At 51.1% G+C, this 13,927-nt stretch overlaps 1 protein-coding gene across 8 annotated transcripts in view; it reads right to left on the bottom strand.

Moving 5' to 3' along the window:
* RYR1 (ryanodine receptor 1) overlaps positions 1-13,927 on the bottom strand; it is a 124,656-nt gene that overhangs the window by 33,289 nt on the left and 77,440 nt on the right. For 5 of the 8 annotated variants that reach the window (XM_063311940.1, XM_063311932.1, XM_063311935.1 and 2 more), the window contains exons 57-73: positions 13,675-13,750; positions 13,448-13,571; positions 11,857-11,972; positions 11,130-11,197; positions 10,773-10,894; positions 10,572-10,621; positions 10,252-10,312; positions 9,731-9,969; positions 9,365-9,446; positions 8,825-8,955; positions 7,719-8,033; positions 6,430-6,670; positions 5,259-5,346; positions 4,588-4,680; positions 2,779-2,793; positions 911-1,081; positions 495-554 (exon numbers count right to left, since the gene is read on the bottom strand). In XM_063311940.1, the coding sequence (XP_063168010.1) occupies positions 495-554; positions 911-1,081; positions 2,779-2,793; positions 4,588-4,680; positions 5,259-5,346; positions 6,430-6,670; positions 7,719-8,033; positions 8,825-8,955; positions 9,365-9,446; positions 9,731-9,969; positions 10,252-10,312; positions 10,572-10,621; positions 10,773-10,894; positions 11,130-11,197; positions 11,857-11,972; positions 13,448-13,571; positions 13,675-13,750 (2,052 nt within the window). The remainder of the gene's footprint in view (positions 1-494; positions 555-910; positions 1,082-2,778; positions 2,794-4,587; positions 4,681-5,258; positions 5,347-6,429; positions 6,671-7,718; positions 8,034-8,824; positions 8,956-9,364; positions 9,447-9,730; positions 9,970-10,251; positions 10,313-10,571; positions 10,622-10,772; positions 10,895-11,129; positions 11,198-11,856; positions 11,973-13,447; positions 13,572-13,674; positions 13,751-13,927) is intronic. The other 3 variants (XM_063311933.1, XM_063311936.1, XM_063311939.1) reach the window with 1 other exon arrangement.

Raw genomic sequence — 13,927 nt, 5'->3', positions numbered from 1 at the left:
CGCATTTACGACCAGTTGCAGTGTCCTGTGGTCATGTGGTTGAGATTTGTGACCCTTTTTTGTTGGTTTCTGGCAAAAAAAACATCCATTGAGGAAGCTGGATTCACTTAATAACTGTGGCGATTTGCTTGACGACCTGTGATTCACTTAACAACCATCGTAAAAATGGTTGTAAAATCGGGTCTCGTCACATGGAGAGTCAACTTATAACCGCAACAACGTACCATGGAAATTCTGGTCCCAATTGTGGTCATAAGTGGAGGACTAACTATAGTTAAGCTGCCCAGACTCATAACAGATTGGGGCAGAGGGAGGGAGGGAGGGAGGGAGGGAGGGAGGGAGGGAGGAAGGAAGGAAGGAAGGAAGGAAGGAAGGAAGGAAGGAAGGAAGGAAGGAAGGAAGGAAGGAAGGAAGGACAAAAGTCAATTTACGGCCGAACTTGCAAAAACTGAATTCCCAAAGTATCACTTTCTGGATCAGTTCCAGGTTCTCACCTTGCCTTGAAGATGTAGGTTGTTGTTGAGATATTCACGCACCTCTTCGTCAGTGTCTTTCTGCAGAAAAGGAGAGCATTCACATGAACAAAGCAACCAAGGGAGGATCCCAGAACAAGTGTCTGTTCCCACCAGTTTTATCCCTTTTTAAATACGCTGTCGATTGTGACTTTGTTTCTAAACATTTGTGTTCCTTGACTGATAGCACAGAAGGATTTGTATCCTTGATGGCAGGATATCAATCACCGAAATCCCCTTTCCAGCTCCATAGTTAAGTGGACCTCCCAAAGTTGCTTCAGTTCTAGGCCACCACGGTCAGCAAGGTCAACAGCCGGGGATCCTGGGAGGCTTGCTGATGCCTCCTCCCTGACTTCCTTGGCAGTCCCCCCCCCCCCCCGCCGCCCCAGGTTCCTCACCAGGGCATAGCGTATCTTGGCCAGGCTGATCAGCTCTTGGTCAGTCGGGGAGCACATGTTCAGGCCGATGGGAAGCATCTTCTTCAGCGTGGCCACGATGAGGGACGTGTGGACAGAATAGCGGTCCCCCCGGCGTTTCTTCTTGTGCCGTTCCTGGTCGGAGCCGCCTGACTGGGGGAGGAAGACCGAAGTCAGCCTGAGGGGAAGGGAGGCCGTTCCACTCAGGTTGTCCCCTGGCATGCCAACAGCTTGACCGGGCAAAAGCTTTTAAGTCCAAGCGCTGCTTCAGACGTGGGGATTCCATGATTTGGGCAGGGGAGCCAGGCAGGCTCCTCCCTCAAGAGAATGTGGGGAGGATAAAAGAGAAGAAGCTGAAAAATCTAGTGTGGCGAAAGTGACACCCCAGGGAGGCAGTGGTTCAAAGCAGAGATCTGCTGCCTCTTAATACTCAGGGGCCTGGGGTCGGCCGGCCACCTGTTGCGTCTCCAGCCGTCTGTCAGGAGTGCGTGGATCAAAGTCCCATTCCATGCATCAGCTTTTTGATCCACAACCCAGAGACAGAAGGAAGTCCCTTTGCTGGACTTTGGAAGTGAGGATGCACATGCAGAGGTTATCTCTGTAGAGGGAAAGCATCTGCCGGGGTGAGAAGGGGGTGTTAGAAGTGCAGAGGGACATTTGGAGGAACTGGGGGAGAGATGGGGGGTGCAGGGCTGGGAATGTGGAGTTAAAGCGAGTGAGGCAGAGGCAATCGCTGGTAAAGGGAATAACCTGACGTTTTAGTAGGACTTGTGGAAGTGCTCACGTCGGAGGTCAGTGGTACCTACAGCGTGTGGACAAAGAAGTCAAGATGGCGGCTGCCATGATGTGATCCAAGCTCTGCCTGTTTTTTAGTGGTGCATATAAAAAGCAGGCAGAGCTTGGATTGCACCACCCTGGCCACCAGCTTGAATTTTTTGACCACACCCTGCAGACACCCCTGTCTGGAGCTATAGATGGAAAGGAGACTCTGAACTTTATCTCCTAGACACCAGCATTGGGAGGGGGGGAGGGAAAAGTCAGATTTCTCAGACACCTGGACCAAATTTTCGGAAGCGACAGAACTGAGTTGGTGTGACACGGAGAGGCCATCTTCATCCTCCCTCCCTGGGATAAAAGCGAAATGACGTAATTCGGATAAATAAAGACGACAAGACACGTCCCAACGCCTTTGCTCACTTAACAGTCAGCCTTGCAAAAGAGCCTTGCTGACCTCTACGCATAACTGCACACAAAGCACGGTGGGCAGCCGGGGGACAGGACCTGTCACGGGGGCATCAACAGGCAACCTCTTTCTCCCTCCCCTGGAGTGGCAGGGCAGGATGATGGGCTCTGGGGTCCACCGGGAAGCGATGGGGACCGGGAAGATGGATTGAGATTAGGGGAAGGAATCCCGAGGCATGCTGGGAGTTATGGGGTGTATTTTTTTAGTACTGGTTTTCGGAGGCTTCGGGACCGCCTGGTTAGTCAGAAGGGCGACACGCTGTGGCATGTCAGAACAACTCCAGGAGCGTGGCTGCCCGCGTCAACATGACGTGATGGAACATCAGTCCCGCCAGCCGGGTGCTTGATAGCTGGAAGATGCCAACCCATCGCACGTCTGATGCATTGCTGCCAGACCTGCAAAAAGCTACTGCACTCTCGCCATCGTCCATGCAGCCACACCCCCTTCCCTTCCTCCTGGCCCGGATTGCTTGGGAATGATCTCCCCCCCTTCAATCGGGAGGGAGGGAAGGGTTGCGGCAGAGATATGCGTTGCTCCATGCTGCCTTGACGGGGCCCAAGGGCGGCAAAAGAACAAGGGGCAGTGGAACCGCTGTGGTTTTGCTAACCTGGCTTTCTTCAGACTAACCCACATGTGGAGAGGGGAGAAAAGACAGGAGAAAGAGAAGGTTAGATGAGGCGTCCTCCCCACCTCTCCGCTATCCGGAGGAAGGACTCAGAGCAAGAACTGTCTGCCCGGAACTTGGTGGCTCCAAAATGCTGCGAAGGCTCCCATCACTCGGATTCTTGTTTCTTCCTCCCCCCCGCCCCCCCATCTGCATCTGGCCAGTCAATCCAAAGCATCTGAAATGCTCAGACGTGATCATTAATTCTCACTGCATCTTGCTCATTTTTCCCTCCCAAAGTGGGGGGGGGGAGACATGTTTCTAGTTCTTGTTAGTGGCAAGGGGACTGAGGACAGGCAAACAAGATCGACGGGAAAAGCCTTGACTAGGGCATCCCGAAGCTATGTGGCTTGGACTCAACCCACACCACCCTTTGCTTCTGCAGACCTCCTGTTCTCCACCAGGACATGTTTTCAGGACACCTTTCAGGAAGCTGCAAAAAGATCCACAGGGAATTGCACACATGTGTGGCGAGGCAGGGGGGATGAGGGAAGGAAAGGCTGAGCTCTTCCCGGCCGGGTGGACTCAGGACAAAATGGATGGCCAGTAACGCTGATCAGGAAGAGGTTTATGGTGTTTCTTTTACAGGCAGTCCTTGCTTAACGACCAGAATTGGGACCAGAATTTCAGTTGCTAAGCAAAGCAGTCATTAAGCAAATCTGTCCCAATTTCACAACCTTTTTTGCTGTGGTCGTTAAGCAAACCATGTGGTTGTTAAGTGAATCACACTGTTCCCCATTTATTTTGGTGCCAGAAGCCAGCTGGGAAGGTCAAAAATGGCAATCACATGACCACGGGATGCCGCAACAGACATAAAATGTGAACCAGTTACCAAGCACCCAAACCGTGATCATGTGACTGTGGGGATGTTGCGACAGTCGTAAGTGTGAGAACCGGTGGTAAGTTTTTTTTCCCAACACCGTTGGAGGTCCGAACGGTCACTAAATGAATGGTTGTTAAGCGAGGACTACCTGTATTGTGAGCCACCTAGAGCCCTAGGAGATGGCAGCACAGCGATAAGAGGAGGGAAATTGGGAAAGAGAGCATTTGGCCTCTGCGGTGGCTATATCCAAGACAGGAATGGCATCACGTAAGGAAAGGAAAAGGGCTGTGCAGCGTAGCCTCATTTTACTGGACTTGAATGCAGTGGGCTTTGCACACCACAGAGCTAATTTCCGTTGTGATTTGCCCCATTTGTGTGTTGCAAGTGGCCTAAACCACATTCGTGCCCGCTGACATCCTTTGCATACCTTGTCATTATTTGTGCCAATTGTAATAAATGGTATCGTCATGCAGAGGATGTCCATGGACGTAACTGATGCGCTTTAGGCCATTTGCAGGGTACAAATGGCGTAAATCCCTACAGTCGGCGGACGTTCCGGTCGAGTGGAGATTCCTGAACAACGGGCGCCTTTTCTTGCCAGCCGGGGCACGAAAACGAGGTTTCGCTGCGCTGTTCGCTCAGGCCACCTCATGCCCTTTAGCAGAGTAACCCGCCTGAGAGGGCCAGCACGGTCACACCCGCGTGTTAAGCGCTTAGAACATGAGTAGCTGAGCCGAGCCACTTAGTAAGTTTACAGCCTCCCCGGGACGCGGATCCCTGCAGCCCTCAGGCACGTCCTGTCCGTCCGAAGCTCGGCAGCTGCTGGGTCGAAGGCCCCTTCCCTCCCAAGATGGCGTCATGGCCTGGAAGAGCCACCCGGGAGGAGACGCCCGCCATCTTCTCCCCAGCTCAAGCAGGAGCCTCCTCACCTTGGACATCTTGCTTTTGCTGTCGGCTGTCAGGAAGGACATGTTGTTGATCTCATTCTGAACAACGAAGTTCTGCTCTTCGCGCTTGAAGTTCTGCAGGAGGAAAAAGACGGAAGGTTTCTGCAGGGGAGCTCGGACTGGCCTTTCTGCTAAACCGCCAGTGCTTCCAGAGGGACGGCTCCTGGCCGCCCAAAGACAACGGGCAGCTCTCTGTCTTCTCTCCTCAGTGCGGTCTCGTTGGAAGGAAAGCACGGAAGTGATGCCAGGAAGGGAGGATTAGAAATGGAGAGTGGCCACCCCTGGGCCCAATGTCCTTGGTTCTGCAGTTTCACGATGAACAGCGCACCTGAAAGCATCTCAGGTGTGCCAATTTGCACAAGCATCAAGCGGAACACCGTTTGAAGGTTCTGTGTAGAACAAGAAGTATGGCGGTCACTTTCAGTCCCCCACAACCTGTCCTGTTGGGAAGCCTTTGGAAAAGTACACCACGCAGGAAGAAACACTGGTGGCTTGCTATTCTCCTCCCCCGCCCTCCCCAATGCATCTTAGGTGAAGATGGTGACCCCAGAAGTGCACCCCCTCCAGTGCCCTGAACCCTCCTCCCCACCAGACTGCTTCCTTCTTGACAGAACCCAGAAGCCTCCCACTCTGCCGCCCCAGAGCTCACTCACGTGCGACTTGGACCAGTAAATGAACACTTCCCCAATCATCCGGAACAGCTCCTCAGCATCTGAGTTGGGCTCGGTCAACCAGTGGGCCCTGTGGGTCCAGAAGGAATGGTCGGTGAGCACCTTTTTCTGCATTCCACAGTGTTGGCATTTCTTTGTTTTTTACACGGACCAAGCCACTAGGTTACCCTGGTAATTGAGTACTTCCTTAAGTATCGGCAGGGTGAAGAGGTCAAACTTAATTGTCCTCAAAAGCTGCATTGCCTGGGGGAGGAACCTGCCTGGACTTGTTTAGTTTCGCTCTTGTAGCCTTGCAGCCCAGTTCCTCCCCGTCCTCTCTGAGCGTGTGTGAATGCACAGCTTGTAAAATATGTTTCTGTGCTTTCTGTAAATACATTCATTTTTACAGGAATGCCTGGTGTGTGTGATTTTTCTGATCTCTCGGGCCAAACGCTTTCCAGCACACTCTGACACACAGTTCATGGGATCTCGAATCGAACCGAATCATCATGTGATCTACTGTGGAAACTCAGCACTGACAACCCACAATATTGCGTGCCTTGGGAAAATGGGATATTAGACCCTCTTTTGACACACACAAAGGGACGCGGTGGCGCTGCGGGTTAAACCGCTGAGCTGTCAATCGGAAGGTCGGCGGTTCGAAACCGCGCGGCGGGGTGAGCTCCCGTTGCTCGTCCCAGCTCCTGCTCACCTAGCAGTTCGAAAACATGCCAATGTGAGTAGATGAATTGGTACCGCTTCGGCGGGAAGGTAACGGCGTTCCGAGTCGTCATGCTGGCCACATGACCCGGAAGTGTCCCTAGGGACGCCGGCTCCAAGGCTTAGAAACGGAGATGAGCACCGCCCCCTAGAGTCGGATTCGACTGGACTTTACGTCAAGGGAAACCTTTACCTTTACCTTGACACACACACACCCTTTTCTCTTGCCATCTCTACAAAACAATCCTGCCTTGATTGTGTTTACAAAAGTGGAGACAGATACTTGAACAGGTTTTCAAGATTCCATTATTCTACCCCGTAACAAGAAAGCAGCATTCCTGAAATCCCGGTGGGGTGCTTCTTGACTTCCCCCACCCTGAAGGCCTGACGCTACCATTATGTTGCAAGTTACGATACGTGCGCACGTGCATTTTCTTTGGAAATCCTGGATTACCTGTTGTTGTCCACATAGCGGATCAGCAGGGGATAAAGGGCGTAGAGGTCCCGACACAGCACTGAAAACTCATCCCGGATTAGAAGCTCCGTGTCCTCCGATTCTGCCTTGGCCTCCAACCGCAGCTGTTCCTCCTCAGCGACCACTTTCCCAGCCCGCTTCTTCAGTTTCTCCATGGTGGGGATGAAGTGGGAACGCAGCAGCTCAGGCTTTGCCTTGCTGACAATGGGCTGAGCAAAGACTGTGCAGGGAAAAGCCTCCTCAGTCTGGAGCAGGCGACCTTTCTCCATTACTAACTGAGATTCCCCCCCATAATTCAAGAGGGCTTGGGAACTCCTGGACCTCTGGCTGGTTATCTGTACTTCGACACGACTCCCCAGCCTTGATCTGCACTTAAAGATTAAAGGCGTATGTATGTCTTTCCATATTTACAGCATGTGGAATCTGAGAATGCACTGCATAGCAATGAATCACAGAATGGTGGATTTGGAAGAGACCTCAAGGATCACCGGGTCCAACCCTCAGCAACACGCAAGGAAACAGTTAAACCATCCTCAAGAGTGTCCACCCAACCGCTTCTTAAAGGCCTCCAGAGATGGAGAACCTGTCATAAAGAGAGTGTTTCACCCTTGTACAGACCCTTCCATCAGGAAATTTTTCTGTATATTTAAAGAAAATCTAGGCAGCCGTAATTGATACCCGATATTTCTGGTCCTCATTTCTGTGGCAATGAAAAATAATTCAGAAAGAAACCAGGAAGCAAGCGAATGAAGACTGACATCTTCCTAGCAGTGGGAAGTGAGGATTTCACCACCATCACAAGAAAGGACATGGGAATGGAGATCACTTGCAAGGTGTTAACCGTGCTATCATCCAACCAACAGAAGACTCGTTGTGATCCCATGTTGGATTGGAATCCCCATCTGGAAAGGCCTGAGAGGCAGCAGCTGAACACAACATGTTGAGTAGCAGCAACTAAGGGAAGTCACAGAAGAACAGCCAACGAGGGAAATCTTCCGTGGTTGTCAGAATTCCATTTTCTATGCAGCCTTTGACCGCATTCAAGCTACTAAGTGATTTGCTTGGCTTTGGCCTAGTGTGTTCTGCCAACTTGGCCACTCCAGTTCAGGGCTTAGCACCATGTGTGAAGGCAGCTTGGGGGTCCTTACGATCCTTGCTTAGCTCTGTACCCTACTCTGATGCTCCTCTAATATCCCTCTGGAGCAAAATTTGATTCCACATTGAAAGAAAGACACTCCTCAATCCCACCACCCGTGCCCCCTTCATACCAGCCAACCGCTTCATCCAAGAAGCTTCGTCTATGCCCAGGTTGTTGACAACGATCTTCAGGATGTTTCCCAGCAAGGTGTTGAGGTGGTCCGAAGTCACTTCGGTGCACCAGGGCCCCTGAGTGTTGGTCTCCGGACCCCGCTCCCACCAACGGGGCAGGTAGTTGCAAAGCATGGGCAAGGTGACCTCAATGACATGGGGCATTTCGGTATAGCGAGCCCCTGACTCCGCCAGCCCATTGATGTCCTTCATCAGCTTCTCCAGGACTGGGATGTCTGGACACATCTCCTCCACACAGTTTGGTAGGCCTAAGACTGCGGATGGAAGAAGAGTACATTAAATTCCTGGAGGTCTGGAACAGAGGAAGAGCATGGTTCAGAGACAGCATCTCTACGGAATGTATCCAGACAGGTTAACCTGTCAGAAAAGCAAAGAAAAGGTGAGATTGCAATGCTTATACAGGTAGTCCTCAACTTATGACCATTCGTTTAGTGACTGTTCGACGTCACGACGGCACTGAAAAAAGTGACTTATATCCAGTCCTCACACCTGCAACCATTGCAGCATCCCTGGCGTCACGTGATCAAAGTTCTGGCACTTGGCAACCAGCATGTATTTATGATGGTTGCAGCATCCTAGGGTCACATGATCACCATGTGCGACCTTCCCAGCCAGCTTCCAACAAGCAAAGTCAATGGGGGAAGCTGGATTCGCTTAACAACGTGATTCACTTAACGACCATGGTGATTCGCTTACCAATCGTGGCAAAAAAGGTCATAAAATTGGGTGTGACTCACTTAATGAACACCTTGCTTAGTGACAGAAGTTCCAGTCCCATTTGTGATCGTAAGCTGAGGACTACCCGTACTTATACGTGCAAGGCCTTCCTGAAGAGTTCTAAACTCTATCAGGATGTGATAAAAAGGCCTATCTCTTGCAATGGAAAAAAAAAGATGGAAAGGGAATGGCAGAGGACAGGGCCAAAAAGGGAAGGGTCTAGGTGGAGCACTGTGCCCACAGCCCAATGAGGAAGGGAAGAGAACTGGATGAAACTTCTGGGCAAAAGAGGCCTGTGGCTCCTCCTGCTTCCTTCCATGGCACTCACTGGCTCGCTCCCTCGGGGACTTGGTGGTGTAAACCGAGCAAGGGTTGTATTCGTTCAGGTGCGGCTCGAGGAAGGCCACCGGCTTCGCCGCTGCCAGCCGTGCCAAGCACTCTCCAAGCTGGGGCCTCTGTCTGCAGAGAGGGACAAGACACAAAGCAGGAGGGCCGTAAGCCACGCTGTGGAGGGGAAGCTGTGCTGAAGCAATCCCTGAACCCTCTCCAGACCAGAAAGCAGCTGCAAACTGCCTTTGGGTTATGGATGCCTACAGCCCTGGTCATTTCCCAGCTAACTCCGGAGGGTGGCCCTGTTCATCTGGAGAGAAAGAACCTGGGGAAGGCTGGACACAAGGAATGCTTGTGGGGCCCTTCTCCAATCCTTCAGTCCCGTGTCAAAGCCCTACTCATCCCATGGCTGGAGGACAGACCAGACCAGACCAGACCAGACCAGACCAGATCTCCTTGCTTCCACCCTGTGCTCCGCTTGGTTCCATCTCTCCACAAATGTCCTTCCAGATGTGCCCAACCTTGCCCTTGTGCTCACCTCTCCACGTACGGATTTTTGGTGGTCCCCAATGAGTAGATACTGCACAGAGTTCGGTAGCAGGAGACCTGTACGTCATCCACTGAAGGGGCGCAAAAGAGGGTGGGGGGAGAGGTTGAATGGTGGCAGCCACGCAACTTCTCCATCCCTCTCTGATGTCAGGAGACAGCTTCCATGTTCTTGCTCCTTTGACACCTTCTCCCAAAGGGTAGCCTTTTGGAGTTTAGACAAGGCATCCCCCAGACCATTTCCACCACCCCTGGAATAGATGGGCTGCATTCCCAAACCCTCCTGCTTCAGTTCAGAGCCTGCCACATTGTTCCTGGCTATGGCCCAGCCCACCCTCCCTTCTCCTGACATGCTCACAAATGACATCGTCCCCAAACTGGTGCTGGGCGATGTGTTCGAAGAGGGAGGTGAGGACGGGCAGCAGAGCCACGGTGGTGTAGGTGATGTTCTGCCCCACGCCCTTGACCTGAGTGCGGGTTTGGGACACTTTGCCAAGCTTGAGGTTCTCCACCATCTTCTCAATGTCATCTGAGGCACTTTCAAAGAAAGACCGCAGCCCAGCCTTGACAATTTCAGGGCCTGATTTCATCACTGTCCTGTAGGAAGGAAAAAAGAACAGCACCTAGATATTGTTCAGGATGCTTATGGGTAAAGCAGCCAGGTGCTCGTGATCAGAACTGGCTGGGGAATTCTGGGAGTTGAAGTCCACACATCTTCAAGTTGCCAAGTTTGAAAAACACTGGGCTAGATGGTCCAACTCAAAATAAGGGAGCTTCCTTGGAGCAGAGGTCTATGAGATGTACCTCTTGATAGCCCTCCACCTCTTGATAGCCCTCCACTGGTCAAGAGGCATTACTTGAGAGAGGAAGCCTGCTCACCTGGCATCCAAGGAGCGAGCAAGGATGTGGAGACAGTTAACCACAGCAGCAGCATCGGTACCTGGAGGAAGAGGATCCAACAGGTTGATTTAGAACCTGGGTGAAGCAATGTGGAGACTGGGCAGGAGAAACATGACCTCATGGCTGGAGCAGCAGAAAGTTGGTTTGGGGACAAAGCTGGCATAGTGCCAGGGAAGCCAGAATGCAAAATGGAGAGGAGATGCAGGTGGAGTTTAACCCCACTGAACCAGTGACAGGTAGAAGGCCTGAGCCCCTCCCTAGCCCCAGAAAGCAGGAGCAGAGGAAAGAGTGAGGCTTACCAAAGAGAGAGACCCGGTGCCTGACCAGGGCTGCCAGTTTGCAGAAAAGGCTGAATGGTGGAAAAGAAAGGCAGAAGAGAGAATGAAAGAGGCTGCTCCAGGGAAGCCGAGGACACACAACAGGGCCAGATGGCAGATGCAGCACCTTTTTGACTGTTACGGGCTCATTCGCACATGCCGCTAGCTGCTGCTGGCACTCACCTAGTTATCATCTCCTTCTCTTTGTTGGAGGCATGGCCTCCACTGCCCAGGACCTTGGCTGGGGTGGACAGGAAGTAGAGGCAGTGGTTGGTGAAGTACTGGTTGATGAGGGGCAGCAGGATCTGAAAAGGGAGCGCCAATGATTCACTGGAGAAAGACTGGTGAGCCCAGAGTCCTTGGTCAGGGCAGGAGAGGAATCCCAAGGAACTTCTCCAGAAGCTGCTTTTTGGCCCTGTTTTTTTCAGCCAAAGCAAGACACTCAGCAGCTGATGAGGCTTGGAGGGTGTGTATCCTTCCCCATCCCCTTCTTGCCCCAACAGTAAAATGAGATAAATAAAAACACAAAGGCAGGTTTACCTTGGCAAAGAATTTGATCTCCTGCTCGTGTGGAGACTTCTCTACTCGTCCGCTGCTCACCACAGCCTCTGGAGCAGGAAAAAATAATAATCAGGAAATAGACACCCCAAGAAATACTAAAAGTCTAGTTAGCTGATCTAGGCTATAATGACAGAATGTTGAAATCTGGGCCGCGTATCCCCTTCTTTTCCTGTTATACCAAAAAGAGTCAAGGCGCGGCACTTGAGTTCCTTTCTCACGCTGTCTTGTTTTCCTGGGCTTAATTCATGTTTTGCTAATGGCCTTTGCATTCCTTTTCCAAGATCAACTCTGCTGTTCTCTACAACTTCGCCCTGCCCCGTTGCTCTGCTTGGACTACTAGAAATTGGCACTGTGTCCTCTGACCACAGACAAGGTGACCTCAAGAGAGAACCCAGAGCAGAACAAACTTTCCAACCACATTTGACAATGGGACCCAAGCGGCCCAGCAGTGGCTTCCTACCTGCTTTCCCTACTATCAGGCTGGAGAAAGGAACTCAGAGACCGTTATCTCAACTGGCTGCTTCTGGACCAGACAGACTCTGTTCCCTTCCAGTAGTGTAAACAAGAGTTCTGGATTCCAAGCTTTCTTCTGTCTTCCCACTTTCCATCTTCCTCTCCCAGGAAATCAGGGGGTAATGCTATGGGGCCCAGTGTCCATCCCCCAGCGACTTGCTAAGGAGAGCCACTAGGAGAGGACAGCTCTTACCCAGGTGGGCAATGAACTCCTGGGAGATGTCCATCCATTTCAGCAGCTGCTGCAGGAACCCGAAGGCAAAGCGTTTCTCAATGGATGAAGTGTCCAATTCCATGTCCTTCAAACCCCTGGGAGAAATGATGGAGCTTGGATTCAGGAGGCGGGAAAAGATTGCGCTGGGGCTCTAAAAGAGGCAAGGCTAGAAAACACGCAGGGCAGGGCAGGAAATTGCTAGCGGCTCTTCCTTTGGCTGAACCAAGGGCGTAATGGAGTTTACACACTGCGTAAAGCCAAAAGGTGGTTGGTTTGGTTTTGCTTTAGTTGTCCATAAATGATGGCTTGGGTATTAGTCTGAAGTTGGGCTCTGTGGCTTAGAGAAGAAACCACTGTTTCTTCTTTAGATTTGGGTAGAAGCTTTTCCCTTACTGCATTTTTCTGGAAGGAAAACTATATAGGAGGGGGAGGGAAACCCAGGCGTGTTGTAAATACAGGAACACATCACCTGGATTCCCATAAAGTACGATGAGGAAAAGTTTGCCTGGTAATATTCATGGTTCCCTCCTCAGGAGCCCAGCACTATGGAATAGCTCAACTCAAAGAAACCGGTATTCTGAAAAATAATGGAACTTTTTCCAGATGAAAAAGTAGTTTCAGCCACTCCACCCTCTCTGGCATTTGCAGGTAAACTCAGCTAAAATCCACCCTCTCTGCCTATTTGAAAAGGAGCGCCAGCCCCACAAGGCAGACCAGACTAAGAAACCAGTGCCGACAGGTCAGGGCTACTTTTACCATCACAGCTACAGGAGCAGAATCTTCAGCATCTGGATGTGCTTCCCCCTCCCTCCCTCCATCTTCGGGTGAAATAGGGGGGGCTTGTCTGAGACGTTTTCTCACATTACTCTCTTGGCCTGGACTCAAGCCCCTCTTATCTAACTGTTGCCTCGATAGCCGCTCTTCCTCCTGTCCTTCAAGGCCACTCTCTGTGCCCTCCACGGGGAGAGACAACGAAGCCCTTCTCCAGGAATTATCAAACACCCAAAGTACATGGGGATAGTTCCCCAATCCTTTGCTTGCTCAGCAGTCATTTTATTTATTAGGCACCTAAACTAAGTGCAGCACAGACCTAGACTAAAACAACAATGGATTCATTAACACATTAAAATCAATTATAGCACCACCTTGGAAAATAAAGAGCCTCTAAATAAAAATGTCGTGAAATGCAGTAATATTAATCTCTGTAGCAGCAGCAGAATTTATTTATTTTAAAACAACTTTTAGACAGCCAGTTTGATGTAGTGGTTAAAGTGGCAGGCTAGAAAGCCGGAGGCTGTGAGTTCTAGTCCCGCCTTAGGCACAAAGCTAGCTGGGGGATCTTGAGCCAGTCACTCTCTCTCAGCCCTAGGAAGGAGGCAATGGCAATCCACTTCCGAAAAACTTTGCCAAGAAAACCGCAGGGATTTATCCAGGCAGTCTCAGAGAATCGAACAGACACAATCGAACAGATTTTAAAAAGTTTAAAAATTAAAATAAACTTTACAGGGAGAACACCCTACGTCAGCCTTTGACCATTCCCCCTCCCGCCTTTAGCTCCTTCTGCACTCACCGAGTCACAGCGTAGCCATTAAGCTGTAGGAATTTAAGCAACTCCTGAGCTTTTTCCCGGTCCCGGGCCTTCTCCTTGGCGGTCAGTGTGTCATAAGGCACCAGCAAGGGGTGGGTTCCGCCTCCTTGGAGAAGAGGAGAATGCAGGTCAGTTTCTTCTTAGCAGGGGGAATAAGAAAAGAGAACATCAGCATCCTTCGAAAGTCAACCCAAAGCTTGGTGTCTCACCTTTGCTCTCCAGCTCTAATTTCTTCTTGCGTCCCCAGGTGTTGTGATAGTTCTCAGCCAGCTGCTCCGCCATGGCCTGTGGAGAGAGACCAGCAGACACTGGGTGGATAGTCATAGCCAACTGAATCCTAAGTCAAGATATTTTTTTCCAAAATAAAAAAAGCACAAAGAGCCTTCGAAGTTGCCAGCATTCATGGCCAAATTCAGTTATAGCAACTGAAATAGTTGAGGGAACTTTTAAGCCTTTCTTATT

This window comes from Candoia aspera, chromosome 10 (assembly GCF_035149785.1).
Source record: "Candoia aspera isolate rCanAsp1 chromosome 10, rCanAsp1.hap2, whole genome shotgun sequence".
NCBI lineage: Eukaryota > Metazoa > Chordata > Lepidosauria > Squamata > Boidae > Candoia > Candoia aspera.
The sequence above is the reverse complement of the archived record's forward strand: the minus strand, read 5'-3'. Positions and strand labels throughout refer to the sequence as shown.